The 15,579-nt window shown below is 43.7% G+C and overlaps 1 protein-coding gene across 4 annotated transcripts in view; it reads right to left on the bottom strand.

Moving 5' to 3' along the window:
* Positions 1 to 6,660: 6,660 nt before the first annotated feature.
* The window catches only part of LOC129743269 (uncharacterized), a 49,484-nt gene continuing 40,565 nt past the window's right edge, over positions 6,661 to 15,579 (bottom strand). For all 4 annotated transcript variants that reach the window (XM_055735250.1, XM_055735251.1, XM_055735253.1 and 1 more), the window contains 4 exons: positions 13,444 to 14,635; positions 9,896 to 11,878; positions 8,593 to 9,837; positions 6,661 to 8,517 (listed from right to left, as the gene is read on the bottom strand). In XM_055735250.1, coding sequence (XP_055591225.1) covers positions 7,616 to 8,517; positions 8,593 to 9,837; positions 9,896 to 11,878; positions 13,444 to 14,635 — 5,322 coding nt within the window. In that variant the 3' untranslated portion in view covers positions 6,661 to 7,615. The remainder of the gene's footprint in view (positions 8,518 to 8,592; positions 9,838 to 9,895; positions 11,879 to 13,443; positions 14,636 to 15,579) is intronic.

Raw genomic sequence — 15,579 nt, 5'->3', positions numbered from 1 at the left:
GTGACGGATTTAGTGGTACCGATACTGGATTGATGGTATAATATCTTTTCCCAATTTGTTGAATTTCAGCGTAGGATCACATATAAACTGTAAAGTCACGTTAAGTCTTCGATTCAATTGTGTAAAACGGGAAATGGTAACGAAAACAAAAGCTTAACTCGAGATTTCGCATAAGGGGATTTTTTTTTATTATCTGACGGGTTTGCGCCGGGGGTCTTCAGATTTTCCCCAAAATTGAAAATTTGGTTCATTTTTGCGACCTAAAAACACATGTATTTTTTCAGATTTCTAACATTTTTATTTTTTGAGTTAGCTTCGGTAAGATTTTTTTGTAAATGAAAAATAACCATTTTTCAAAGCTACATAACTCTGTTGTTTCTCAACGGAAATTATAAAATAGCACATCAAAATGCATCGAAATTTTATCAGCTTTCCAAATAGAATAGTTGAAAAAAATTTAATAATGACCTTCAACATGAAAAGTTGAAAATAAACTTTAAATGGCGTCTAAAAGTACCGTCTGCACCACCGAATATTTTGCAAAAAATACCATTGTATAGCTCGATTCATGATGCAACTTTCATCTGAAGACACCAAAGTGGGCCATTAACACCTTGAAGAGTTATGAAAGAAATAATGACAATAAATCTCTTTTTTTGCATCGAAAACAAACAATGGTCGAACAACTGCACTCACATATGGAGATAGCAAGCACCTCTAACAATATGGAAACAAAAGAACTTATCAAAGCTGGTAAAAAACACTATTTTGTCGTCCTTTTCAGACTGCCCCTACTCCCATAACAGTCCCATATGAATTTTCGTTATTTTAGGTCAACATATGGCTTCAACATAAAAGACTAAAAAAAGAGGTTTTGTTCTAGAAATTTCGAAAAAAAATATCAATTCGTGGCTGTCCTATATGAAATATAGCTGATTAAAAGTCCCATATGTGAAATACCACGGATTTGGTTACTTTTCAATGTTTCTTTCGGCGAAATAGTCTTTGGTTTATTGCTTTGAATCATTTAAACATTTTTTTAACTCACTTGATGTCGAATGATGCACACTAGTTTTCGAAGGCAGGTCTGACTTTCTTAGGAATGACTTCTTGAGCGAAAAACTATCGGATGCAATCAAAAATCGTAAAAAGATTCAACTTACAATGTGGAATTCATGATATTTTTTTGCAAAAGTATGTTTCTTTTTCTGACAATTGAGTTTAGAAGTTCAAAAATGATCAAATTTAAGTCATAGAAAGTAGCTTGGTGAGAAAAATATATTTTGTATGGGACTGTTATGCTAGTAGATTCGAAAAAGGTTTCAAATATGGTCGATTAACAGTCCCATAATGAATAAAAATGGTGCTCTCGATCTTACCAATAACCCAATTTCGAAAATTTCAGGCCTAACGATATATTATGACAACCTAGAAACGATTTTAGTTTATGCTGAAAGTGGTGGTCACAATTTAAAAATATATTCCAAAACAGAAAAAGCTGATTGTCTCGCTTGCTTATTTTTGTATATGGGACTGTTATGAAAGAAGGGGCGGTAGATTGTTGCAGCTTAACTGACTTCATGTTATATCCAAAAATCTAATAACGTATTCGTTTATACCCAGTTTTGCACCAGGTCACAACAAGTTATGCACATTTTACTGTCATTTTTAGAAGTTTATGCGCTAAGTTTTGCATCCGTAATTGCCCAGATTTGATTTAAAATGGACGGTGGAACACTGAAGATTCGTTTGTGAGCGATCGAGGTAGCAAAACATTGACGACGAATTATGTTCGTTCTAGTATGGTAAACCTCAAAACTGGGCGAATGTAGAAAACGAATACGGTAAAATTATCATATTTTCATCATTTTATAGCCTGGGCTGGCCATACTGAGCTCTTTGATTATTTCTACAACATTTGTGCCACTTTCTCATACTTTTTTGATCAATGGGAAAGGATTTTGGTGTTCAGTGCTTAGCTCCCGATATAAAAACTATGTAAAGCCCGTATGTTTCATTTTTTAATCACATTTTTGTGATCCCAAACACAGGGACTGAACCTTCTACTATTGGCATTGATTATGCTTCACAATGATCTTTGATCGAAAAATTAATAAGTTACATAGTATATGACTAGGTTGTAAAAGCAACATTCCCATTATTAGTTATATCACTTAAACAATACGATACTAAGAATTTTGGTTAAAATTCAAAGTCAGTTTTGCTGCAAACACTCTACAAAGCACGAAAAAGTAGTGTTTTTACCTGCTTTGGTAAGTTCTTTTGTTTCCATGTTGTTAGAAGTGCTTGCTATCTCCATATGTGAGTGCAGTTGTTCGACCATTGTTTGTTTTCGATGCAAAAAAAGAGATTTATTGTCATTATTTCTTTCATAACTCTTCAAGGTGTTAATGGCCCACTTTGGTGTCTTCAGATGAAAGTTGCATCATAAATTGAGCTATTCAATGGTATTTTTTGCAAAATATTCGGTGGTGCAGACGGTACTTTTAGACGCCATTTAAAGTTTATTTTCAACTTTTCATGTTGAAGGTCATTATTTAATTTTTCTCAACTATTCTATTTAGAAAGCTGATAAAATTTCGATGCATTTTGATGTGCTATTTTATAATTTCCGTTGAGAAACAACAGAGTTATGTAGCTTTGAAAAATAGTTATTTTTTATTTACAAAAAAATCTTACCAAAGCTAACTCAAAAAATAAAAATGTTAAAATCTGAAAAAATACATGTGTTTTTAAGTCGCAAAAATGAACCAAATTTTCAATTTTGGGGAAAATCTGAAGACCCCCGGCGCAAATTGTCAGATAATAAAAAAAAATCCCCATAACTGATATAGATACTTCTAAAACCGCTAAGTTGTTTTTTCTCTCTCTAAAGTTTCCGTTGCAAATCTAAAGTGCGTATTCATTAAATTCGCAAGATGTTTCTCATTCAGAAAGGCTCAGTTCACTTTCGACTTTCGTGCCGAACAGACGTGCGTGATTCTCTCTCGTCTCTTAGTCAGTATAGTGCTAGTGATTCTTTTTTCTCGCACCACCGGTGCATCGGTGTTCTCAATCACGGACATCATATAGACAGTTCATTCCCAAATCGTCCCGCTAGAGCGTAAATCACCTCAATATGGGGGAAGCTCCCCCCGTTTGGAACGGCTTGCCAAAGCCACCTGACAATCGGCTCCTACGTACTGTTCCCACATGGATGGACCCCCGTGGAGAATTTGGAGATATCCAATTCCTCCGACTTCGACCTTCCGGAAAAGCCAAACCTAAAAACCTCTTTCTAGTTTCCACAACGGTGGAAAAACTCGTAGGAAAAATCGATGGAGGTAACCCAATCGATGGCGGTGAGAATTATCTGCTCCGAGTCCGCAACCCTGCCCAAGTTAATGCCCTACTCAAGCTGGATAAGCTGATCGACGGTACACCAATCAACATCGAATATCATCCCACTCTGAACCTTGTCCAATGCGTTGTTTCTTGCGACCATGTCCTTCCTCTTGCCTTCCTCGCCGACCAAGCCTTCTCAGGCAGAATTTGACAGGTCATTTGTTCGTTTGGAACGACACTGACAGCTCATCGCTATTCAAATTTTGACATTGGCGTCACTCTTCTTATAGGCACTCTAATCATTATGACGGACCCCAATGCCCACTCTATCTCATGGGGAAATACTCACACATCTAAAAAAGGCTTATATCTGGAGAATTTGGCTGCCATCCACAACCTTGCCTTCTTAAATAATTCCCCACCAACCAGTCTTAACCCAGTAACTGGAGCAATGACCACCCTGGATCTCACCCTCGTTTCTTGGGAGCTTGGACCAAAGTTCCACTGGTTCGTCCTTGACGATACCCACGGAAGTGACCATTTCCTCATAATCGCAAACATCCAACACCCCTCCCCACAAGTTGCAACTAGGCCGAAATGGAAGTACAAAGAGCCAACTGGCTTGAATATCAACTCGAAATAGACAACCAAACTGCATACCATCCTTCTCCAAAATATTGATCGAATCCGCCGAAAAACACATCCCCCGAACCAGTGGTAAACCCGGCAGAAATGCCGTCCCATGGTGAGGTCCAGAGGTCAGGGATGCCATTAAACTACGTCGTAAAAAACTCCGTGCTCTGAAACGTCTTCCCCCTGATCACCCTAGTAAAACAATAGCCCTCGATGAATACAAATCAGCCAACTCCCTAGCCAAACGAGAAGTTATGAATGCCAAAGCAGCCTGCTGGCAACAGTTTACGAGTGAAATTCACCCCAATACCTCTGCTAGCGTACTCTGGTCCAAAATTAAAAACCCTAAATGGCAACTCTCGAAAGGATCCATATCACCTTCTACTAAACAACCAATACAACAATGATTCTTTAACCCTAGCCAACTCCTTCTGCAATCACTTCTCCTCCGTCTCTTCCTCTTCCCATTCCCAACCTACCGATTTCCCTCCAACATCGGACCACAATAACCTGGATTACAACTGCCCATTCACATATGAAGAATTGGAGTTTGCACTCTCCAAAGTCAAAGAACTTTCCGCAGGCCCTGACGAGTTAGGTTACCCCTGCTCAAGAACCTCTCCCTTCCGGCAAAAAAAAAACATTTTTAAAAAATACTTAACCAAATCTGGTCAAATGGTGAACTCCCCGAGAGTTGGAAGATAGGCCTGGTAATCCCAATACTCAAACCCCAACAAAACCCTCACTCAGTAGATAGCTACCGACCCATTACCCTCCTCGATTGCTCCGGCAAAATAATGGAGAGGATGGTCAATCGACGCCTTAATACTATCCTGGACAAAAAAAAAGGTCCTCGGCTCACGACAGTTCGCCTTCCGCGCCGGCAGATCAGTAGACGACTACTTTGATGATCTCGAATCCATTCTGACCACCACCTTAAACCAAAAACACCACGTCTAGGCCCTTTCACTCGACCTATCGAAGGCCTTCGATCGAGTCGATCGCACAGCCATCCTCATCCAAATAGCCAAGTGGAACATTGGCGGCCGGATGTACCTATACATTAAAAATTTCCTATCCCAAAGATACATCCATGTCCTTATAAACGGTGTACGCTCTCATATCCGGCCTGTTCCGGGCGGCGTTCCCCAAGGCTCGGTCATAGCACCAGTCTTGTTCCTAATCGCCATTAATACCCTTTTCGAAACAATGTCGGGTATCAAAACTTTAATATACGCCGACGACATCCTCTTGCTATCTATCTCTCCTATTATGGCCCGAAGAAGACTCTAACATGCGGTGAACCTAGTCGCCGAGTGGGCCCCCAAAATGGGCTTCCAATTCTCCCCCAAAAAGTCAACCCACAGCCACAGATGAGGTGATAAAAAAGCTAGAACCACTGTACAACGACTGTGTCAGAATCATAAGCTCCGCCTTCAGATCAAGTCCAATCCCATCACTGATGGCCGAAAGTGGTCAACTACCCTTCATCTATCTCCTCACTAAACATCTTTCCCTGAAAGCTATAAGGTCACTCGCTAACGGTGGCTCCAGAGATACCCCACTAGTTGAAAGAACTAACACACTACTAGTCAAGCTCATCGGTGAACCCCTTCACCCTATCTGTACAAAAAACGGTCCATCAACTAAATATTGGAACGACACTAATCCAAAAGTAGATCTGAGCCAAGGCAAAGTAATCAAAGCCGGCAAAGCCTCAGCCATCGTCCTGCCACACTTTTATCAACTCGTCGAAGACAAATACTCCAACTCCTTACACATCTATGCCGACGGTTTTAGAACACCTGATGGAAGGGTGGGTTGCGGCATATATGACGGAATCTGCAATAGAAGTCTGCCCTTTCCGGGTCAATGCTCCGTCTTCAGTTCAGAAGCCTACGCCATGCTTGATGCCGTTCAGAAATCTACCACAGACACCGTCATTTTTTCTGACTCGGCTAGTGTTCTCTCTGCATTGGCAGCCGGCAACCTAAAACACCCCTGGATCCAATCTATTTTTCACCTATTTCCCAGTAAGAACATCACACTCTGCTGGATACCGGGCACTCCGGCATTCCAGGTAACGAGTCAGCCGATCGACTTTCTCAGCTGGCTCCAAAATGACTCCCCCCACGATTTCCATCCCGCAATCCGACGCCACTCGAACCATTAAGAACCAGATACTGGAAGCCTGGGAAATCGAATGGGCTACGAACAATCGGTCGAAGTTGCGAAAGATTAAAAACACGACGCAAGGATGGACTGATAAAACCTACTCTTCCGAAAAAAGAGCCTTAACTCGACTCCGCATCGGCCACACGCGGCTCACCCACGAATACATAATGGGCAAAGATAACTTCCCTACCTGCAATTCCTGTCTTACCCCTAACTCCATAAAACATATCCTTACCTCCTGTCTCCAATACCATAGCCTAAGAATATCCTGTTACCTCTCACCAAACTTCCGACAAGCATTATCCCCTTCCTCCACAAATCAAAACTCCTTCATAAACTAAAAAAAAAACTCCCCCTTTCGTGCAAAAAAAAACAAAAACAAAAAAAAACAAAAAAAACCCAAAACAACATTCAATCTGTTCAGATTTCTTTTTTAGATCTAAAAAGACCTATGCTTGGGGGCAAAATTTCTTTCGTGGTTTGAAAATTAAAAAAAAAACAGCTCACTTGTAATTGTTTAAACATCGTCTTTCTTTATTACATTATTCCGTTGAGATATCTTTTCCTTCTGTCTGGGTGTATTTTCCATTGTTCTGTTTTCCTCCTGCTGTCTCCTAAGCTGCAAATGGTTATAATTTAAAATGATATCTTTTGACTTGTAACGTGTATTCGGTATGTATTTTCCAATGGGTTCCAATGGCGAAATTTTTTACCATCACTAATACGCTTGTAGTATATTTTGGACATTTTGTTCTGCGGTTTCCTTGGAATTTTTCCGTTTTTTTTCTTGGCCTATACTGGATTTCGCAATTGGGTTTCCAATATTGCGCTTTTTTTCCTCGGAGAAAGAGGGAGGAAAAACGCGAAAAATAATACAATACGCGTTCCTAATCTAGGGGTGATAAACGATTCGGTAAGTTTCCTTTGCCTATTGGTTTGTTTGTTTGTTTTTTTTTACACATTTGCGATTCCGTATTGTATGGTGATTTATTTGTTGTTAGTATTCTTTATCCTTTCAACTGTCTTAAAGCTAATCCTAATAAAAAAACAGTACCACTAATCAAACGAATTTGCGCTACAACCTAAAATTAAATAAATTGTAAATAAAACGGTACAACTAAAACAAACACGATCTGTTCTAGTATGCGCTGTCGAAGGTTGATGATGATGTTTAATGTTTGAGAGACGTCGGTAGCGACGAAGTCGTGTTTCAGTTCCAAAAGAAACCTCCGGCACAAACAAAGCGGCGAAAGTTTGCTTTGCTTGGTGGGGGGGAAGCGAAATTCGTTGAACAAAAGCTATAAAACCCTACACATAATAGGACAGTCACGACGATTCAGTTCTTTTGCTTTACCCTTGGCTTTCAAATTCAGTAACTCGGGATTTGTTGAGCCTATATTTTATCGCAGGTGTTATTCCCTTGTTTGTATGTTCAATTAAAACTAAGACCTGCTGCGGGGCCCTATCGTTCCCGATACCACCTCCCCCGGGGTTTCCGTAACTTTCGGGGAGAAAATTTAATGGGGCTAGGTGTGGGTGGTCGATCTTTGATGGATTTTCGTGGCGGCGTAGAGGGTTGCTCTTCACCGGCCATCGAGTCTTCACATTCGAGTGACGATGAAACGGCATCCTCGGAACAGGTAGTAGGAGTTGAAGAACCGACAGATGATGCACCACTATTTCCATTAACCTTATGACGGTTATATTTTCGTTTTTTCTTATGCGGTTTCCCTGCCGAGTTGCAAAGTGCGCTGGTAAAGATCGATCGTTTGTAGGTGCGCTTTACCGGTGTCCGCGAAGAGGATCGGGTGCGCATGGTGCTTGGACAAGACAGTCGTTCGATACGAACAACCGGCTGAAGCCGCTTGCGATCGGTGCTTGATGCTGCACCAGCAGAGTTCATCGAACGGGTGTTGTTCAGTCGGGCCCGGGATGCTGGTCGATGATTTTCCGAAGTTTCTTCTGGCTGCGGAGTCGTACATCCTGGCCCAAGCGGATCTTCGGTACACATGTTGATGAGCGTAGACGAAGTTGTATCACAGTCATCGCTCACAAAGATACTTCGTGAGCTAATCGAATCGCACTCCTTGTCATCGTCCTCCGCCTGGTTGGGTTTACTTCGACCAGGACCGGGTACATTGCCACTAGTTGTCGGGGGATTTTGCTGCCCGTCATCACTATTTGCTGGCACCGTTACGGACGCAGTCGATGTGGATGGCTCGATGTTACTTTCCGCCTGCGATTCAGGAGCGGCACTAATGCTGGCTTCACTTTTGCTACTTGGTAAACCAGATCGAGAGCTGCTTGGAGCGCGAATACTTTCTACGACCTTGGATGGCACTGGAGTAGCAGTTCGAGGTGGATCTAAGATTAAAAAGAATAAATTTGAGTAAGTAACCTAAATCTTCATTTCATGTATCAATTGGGTAGTAAACTTACCGGCCGGAGCACTTTTTGGCGCATCATCCGATTCTTCGTCGTCTGTCAGCAAATTATCCGGCTGACCCCCGATAGTCGTTTGTTGGTCATCGTCATCCAGCATAGTCATCGTGTCCTCGAATTCATCATCGTCATCTTCCAGATCGTCCTCGTCCTCCTGTTTCAACTTTTCAACACCGCTCATCATTGAATCTTCGGTGGATGATTTCCGAGATCCCTCCCCATCGTCAGCACCAGCCTCTGTCTTCATCTCCCCGTCGGTTTTGACTACCTTCAGCATTTTCTGCTGCTTCCTGGTAACAATACGTTTCTTCACATTCGGCCATCCGGTACGATTTATCCGTGCTTTCTTGAACAAACTCGTACCAAGTCCGATTCCGACGTCGAATGATTTCAACGTAATAGCACCCAAAGGACGTGGTTTCCGATCGTAGGTCATGATTTTGCGCACGATGCACTCATGTCGGGCCACTGATTTGACACTCAGAGGCGGCTCCTTATCACAATGTTGCACAATGTCGGACCAATCCTGCGGCAGTGGCGTCTCACCCAGCAAAGGAACGATCAGCTTCGGTTTCGACGGGATCAACTCTTCCTCGGGAAAGTCAGCACCCTGTTCGTTTAGGAAATCATCCAACTCTTGGCACATAGTTTTGTAGTCGATGAAGTTAGGATCGACCATGGTCGGCGGGTTAAATTTAATCTTTTTGCATGTCGTTTCAGACTCCTCCATTTCTACGTCTTTTTCCGTTATAGGATCACTTCCGCAGGACGAACGAATTTCATCTCCGAGCGCGGAATCGGCTTCCTGCTGTTGCTGCTTGATGGCTTCCTTTTTGGGACTGTAGGGCGTCGGACTCGGCGGAGGCAGGTTGCCGGTGGATACCATCGGTACACTTCCACCGCTGAGAGTCCTTCGTCGATTGTGCTGTTGTTGTTGCTGCAGTAAGCTCAAGATGGCCAGCGTCGAAGCGTGCTCCCGGGGACTTTTTCGCGGACGATCCGCATCCAAGAGCAGTTTTCGTTTCTTGAGCGGTAGCGCTAGGATCTCTTTACTGCTGCTGACGCTATCCGTTTCATCGCCTGCATCGGCATCCGTTTTGGATTTCGAGGAGGCGCCTTTGCTGCTGCCACTAGGCGGATTCGGGTCCTCTGGAGTTTGTGACTTTTGTCGATAGTTCAGGAAACAACAGTTTGGCTGCAAACCCGGCAGCTTTCCCATTTCGTATGGCAGTTTCCGGTATGCTGAAAAAAATATCATCAGTTACCCGAGAACAAAAATAAACTGAATCAGCCAACTTACCGGTATTGCCAAAGTATTCGTACGTCTTCTCGGTGCTCTCGTCCTGCCGCTGGAACGTTTCGAACCACGGTTCCAGCGATGGTACCCGCTCGAAGGCGAACCGATACGGTTCAATCTTTTCACAATTGTTGATAAAACTACTCCATCTGAACACCCCCATCCCATCCTCCTTCCCACGAACTGTTCCTAAAGCCGCCGGCAGCACGTAACCGGTTACGTCCTGTTGTTCGGAGGAGCTGGCACTACCAGCATCCTCTTGATTCTCGTCCGAGGTCGTAACGGTGGCCTCTGGTTGGACCGATTTGCGGGGTTTACCGCGCGGCCAACCACTTTTCCTCTTTGGTGGCGGTGGCATTAGACCTTTGTCGGCTGCTGCTGCTTCTGCTGCTAGGTCAGCAGTTGATTTTAGTTCGGGGTTTGGCTGGATGGGGGCATCCGGAAATCGCAACCTGGAGCCCGGGTCAGTAAATTTGTAATACTCGGCATTATCCTGCAGGAATGCTTCCAATCCTCGGATACCACGTCGTTTTCCTCGGGCCGACACCGACGATAAGGGTGTCGAAGATCGTTCGACCTGTTCATTGGAGGTGGTAGGCTGGTTTTGGGGCGATTTCGGTCCCGGTAGACTACCCGCCAAGGCAGGTGTCCGTTTACGGTTACTGGCCTGCGGTATTGGAGTTCCTGCCGATTTACGCATGCTAGTATTTCGGTGCTCAACGTCACTGCTTGGAATCTCTTGCGAGTATTCACCTGGTCCAGTTTCTGAAGATGTTTGCCGGTCTTCGTCTGTTTCCTCATCGGAACTGTCGTCCTTTTTGGGAAACATGAAATTTTCCGCTTCGTCATTCAGTAAATTCAATTCGGTTTGCCGAACTCGCCGAATCTTGACAATGAGACCATTTTTCTTCGACTTGCTAGGGCTTCCTGCACCGTTTGAATCCTTTGAAGGCGACGCAGTCTTTTTATTTTTGGGTTTTGGATCTTCTATCACTTTGTATAGCATTGGGGATTTAATCGGAGGCCGATCCTGTGGCGAAGGAGCTCGCCATTGAATGCCTCTTATTTTAACGTCCAATGGTCGTTTGGGAGAGCCACCTTTTTTCTTGATCGGTTGACCCGCTTCCTTGGCGCTTGTTTCCAAAATGCTTTCCAGTATTTCTTCTTGTGAAACAATGTCATCTTCCCGCGGTTCGGAATAGTTTACCTTCTTGACCGATTCCCGCCGTACTCTCCGTTGTTTCTTCAACGGTCCCAAAGTTTCATCCAGCAAGCTAGTGAAATCTTCGTTTAGGTTTGCCCGTTTCGGGTTCTGCCTTAGACCCAGGCTTATCCGTTTGGTGTTCTTTGGGTCCAGCCCATCGCACTCGACGATATCGGCCACCGTTGGATTCGTAACCTCCTTCAAGCTAGATCCTTTCAATCCCATTCTGTCTGCTGCGCTTCGTTTCGATTGCCGGTCTTTCTCCTTGTCGTCTCGTTCGTTGAGAACTTTCATCGCATCCACCGAGCTGGCTTCGTTTTTGTTTAGTTTCTTCGTCTGCCTTGGATGATTGGTTGCCGCTACCGGAGTTGGTTCTACCGTTTCACTCCCGGAAGAATACTCGTGGTCGCTTTGATCGTCGTCGTTGTCGTCTTCGGCGACAATTGCAGCGGCGTCTGCTCTCTGTTTCTGTTCCTTGTACTTTTGCTGGTCAATCAACAGCTGCTGTTTGGCCTTCTGAACCTTCTGATGATTGTGATGGTTGAGTGTGTTGTGAGGATGATGATAGATCGCTGAGCGCCGTCCAAACATTTGCCTTCCGGAGGGCTCTGGTTCCGAGATCGGTTCTGGCTCTGCTGCCACTGATGCCTTCGGGCTAGCTGTAGCAGATCTTTTCGCTGCCTTCCGCCCCGCGTAGGTTCGCTTGGCAGGAGGAGATGAAACTGTGGGAGACCCTATCGGTTGCTCCGATAGATCAGGTGTGTTGCCGGGGGTGTTTTTAGCTGAAAAAAAAAAAACAAGGGAACCATACGTTAATTTAGAATTTTAAAACATTAGAAAATCGTAGGTATACCTTATTGGTAAAAATAGCTACTGAAAACAATGAACAACGAACACCTCATCTAGTTAATCATTGAAAAAAGTATAAATTAGTGGACCAATAATACGGCCTAAGGGAACACCGACTTTTTTTTACACGAATTTTAATTGAGACGCACGACAGCTGCCATTCTTTTTGGAAGTAAGGACGTTAGCATCTATACGTTCCATCAAAAACGTTAAAATTTCGTCTACAGTATCAGTTTGGTATAACAAGGCTGTATGAGTTACGCGAATGATAATAATAATAAGGTACACCGGGGTAAGTGTGGACGCTTGGTAGTAGGGACGATGGCTATCAAAACAATACTGTGCACTATTTTTTTCAAAATTTGAATGTAGAATGTTAAATTTACGATTACAAGTAAATTTAACATTCTATCCAATACTGTTAAAGAGATACGATTCCGACAATAGCGGATGTTTAGAGCGACTTTTTGTTCATTTTCTGATGTCGAGTTGATGTGCATCTTTTTCAATTGCAAATTTCTCGTTAACTTACTGGCTCTTGACGAAAATCGCTACATTGTAACAACCAGTATGGAAAAGAAACGTTGGTTTAAAATGTCGTGAAGACACCATCAGTCCAGAACAATTTACGTGATAACTTTTCTCGTTTTGCGTCTATCAAGCTCATCTCTTCAGCGTTTGTAAACAACATGTTTTTCATCACATGTAATTCTATCAAAATTTATCTACTGTTGATTTTTTCAAACGATTTTTTAAAGTAGAACCATACGAAAAACCGTCCACACTTTCCCCGGTGTACCTTAGTTTTTTTTGTAGTAATAAATGAAAAAATGTCGATAAAAAAAATAACCATTCGATTCTGGCAACACAAAATGTTCGGGCGTGTCGCCAAAATCGAACGGGGTCTGTATTAGGTTCCCGTTTAGCTATTTTGCCATGGTTATTTCAGATTACTTTGTTTTGGTAAACCGACCTTGTCCATAATGTTTATATTATGGAAGCTTCCCTGGTTTAGTTTTGAAGAAAGAGTGTTTTACTGTCAGCAGACTACTCGATCTATCTCTCTAAGGAAATGATTCGAACCCGACTCAGCTAGATTTAGAATGGAGTAAGTAGAGGTTTTCTGCAAATCAATCATAAATATAGCTGAACGTACTTCGTATATTGTTGACATTATCATACGTTTAACTTCAGGGATGGCCAACGCTAGAGAGGAACATGAAATTTTCTGACTTTTCCCGAATTGAAGAGTTGAGAGGTCGGACCGGACTCAGTCTTATTATGTGTTCTAAGGCAGAGCTTCGTGATGTTTTCAGAATTAAATAAAATAGAAGTTAATGTTTTCATAGAAGTTAAATTTATCCAACCCTTAACATCGGTATAAACTTTAAGATATCGTCATAATAGAAAAAAAACCAAACTACTTCAACTACACAGGGACTAATCAACTTGACTAGCTACGTAAAGTTCGAGAATAATTTGTCGTAACGGATCATACCTTTGCGCTTTCTAGAGTACGTGCGTATTGCTTTCGAAACTTGCTGCAGAGTAGTTATTACGCCCGGTACTTCGGCAGCGTTCTGGTCGTCTTTATTCGGATGCAGTTCGTCTGGTTTACATTCTTGCTCCGCGGCGCTTTCGGACGACACAGTTTCTCCCTGGTCCAATGCACCCTCCAACACTGTTTTCAGGTTTTCCTTGTCCTTTTGTTTTTCTTCTTCCCTTGCTTCCGGTTGATCACTTTTGTTCACTACTGTGTGCTCGTCTAACAAATTTTCCTTCACAAATTGCTCGTTGGCAGTCAAGAACTTTTGTAAATCCACTTCACCTTCCCGTATAAGTTTGTCTAGTGCTGTAAAATTGCCATCGTTGGCCACAAAACTATGGTGCTCCTCAGTTTTTAAATGGTTATCCAATACATCGTACTCAATACGACAGATTTCACAGTAGCCGCACTGTTGCTGTTCCCGGGGAGTTGGTTTTGTCGTGTAGGCAGTCGTTACATTAGTCTGTCCAGTAGCAACCGTCTTCTGGGGAACACTTTCCTGCTGCGCTGTGTGAATTCCTATCGTCTGCTGTTTATTGGCAACACCCGCAGTTTGTTGAACCGAATCTTGTGCTGTTGCCGCCTGTGGTTTATCCCTTTCTTTCTCACTTTCGAACGGCGATGCACTGGAACGCGCACTCAAATTTAACACTGGCCACCGTTTGAACAGTTGAAAAGCTGGTCTGTGTTGCCTCTGGCTAGATTCGATCTTCACAAAATCCCCCCTCAGGTGTTGAAGGTTGGCGGATTTCCGCGACTGGTGTTTGGATTCGTTCCCACGAGGATCTGCTGTGGCACCGATGCCGGTCCCGTTCGTCCCGGAAGATTTACACGTTTCAATGACCTTCTTCAGAAATTTTATTGCATATTCGGTGGTCCAGATCGGCTTGCCCCAAGATTTGGCCAACTGGGCCGGACTTTGGCTATTGCGATCGAACCGGAATGTGTTGGATGATACTGCGTTTACGGTTGCCGGCGGGATCGATACCGGTGGTGCCGGGCTGCAAGGGCTCGGCGGATGATGGCTCCCGTTCGAGGCCGGAAACAGATGGCTCACGACGGTGGGCGAATTTGGATTCTGGCTCTGTTGACGGACCCGCTGTAGCATAGCATCCGCACGGCTGCGGGGTTGAGTCGGTTTGCCCTGTGGGTAGAAGAGAAGTGAGAGGGAAATCGTTAGGTGGATTTTTTGGGGATGGGGGAATGCTTTTTTAATATTTTAAATTGAATTCTGATAAACATGAATAAGGTTCAATACATGAGCAGATTTTTATGCCAAAAATATACCAAGTTTTGCTATCACGCCTTGAAAGCCAAATTTGGATCTTATTTTGCTTATGGATAACCGTTGTATTAATCGCTAGCCCATGAGTAAACATCGAGCACAGATGTACCGCATAAGTTTTTCAATAACTGTCCGCCAACTGCATCGTTGATGGTTGTCGAACCAATAGTCAACTAGAAGAGATCATCGAATCGGGAAGCCAGGTGAAGGTCGAAAAGTCAGGAAACACGGGAGGTCGTCGGGCAAGTGCCATGGAAGGTCGATTGATCACTATCCTTATTTCAGCACAATCATGGACGATTGCAGCTGGACCGAGCGCAATCGAATCCAAGCGTGCGATCAAGTACCTGGGGGTGATGATCGACGACTGGCTGAGCTTCACAGCCCATGTCGACTACGCCTGTAAAAGAGCGGCAATGATGACAGCAGCCCTCTCACAGGTCATGTCGAATAACTCGGCGATCCGCTGCAGCAAAAGGAGGGTCCTGGCGAGTGTGACCTCGTCCATTTTGCGGTACGGAGCGGCAGTCTGGAAGGCAGCCTTGAGCAGGCAGTGTAACCTACAAAAGCCCTGCAGTGTGCAGCGGCTGATGGACCTGCGAGTAATCAGCGCATACTGGACGGTGTTCTCGGTAGCTTCTGATGTTGTGGCTGGGGTCATGCCCATCTCGGTCTTGCTAGAGGAAGATATCTTCTGCTACGAGCACAGGCACATGCCCGATGTGCGGAGACATGCTAGAAAGTCCTCGATGTCCAACTGGCAGCACCAGTGGGACCTCTTGGAACGTGGCCGTTGGACCCAT

Source organism: Uranotaenia lowii, chromosome 2 (assembly GCF_029784155.1).
Source record: "Uranotaenia lowii strain MFRU-FL chromosome 2, ASM2978415v1, whole genome shotgun sequence".
In the NCBI taxonomy this organism is placed as follows: Eukaryota; Metazoa; Arthropoda; class Insecta; order Diptera; family Culicidae; genus Uranotaenia; species Uranotaenia lowii.
This window is presented reverse-complemented; position numbering and strand designations above follow the sequence as displayed.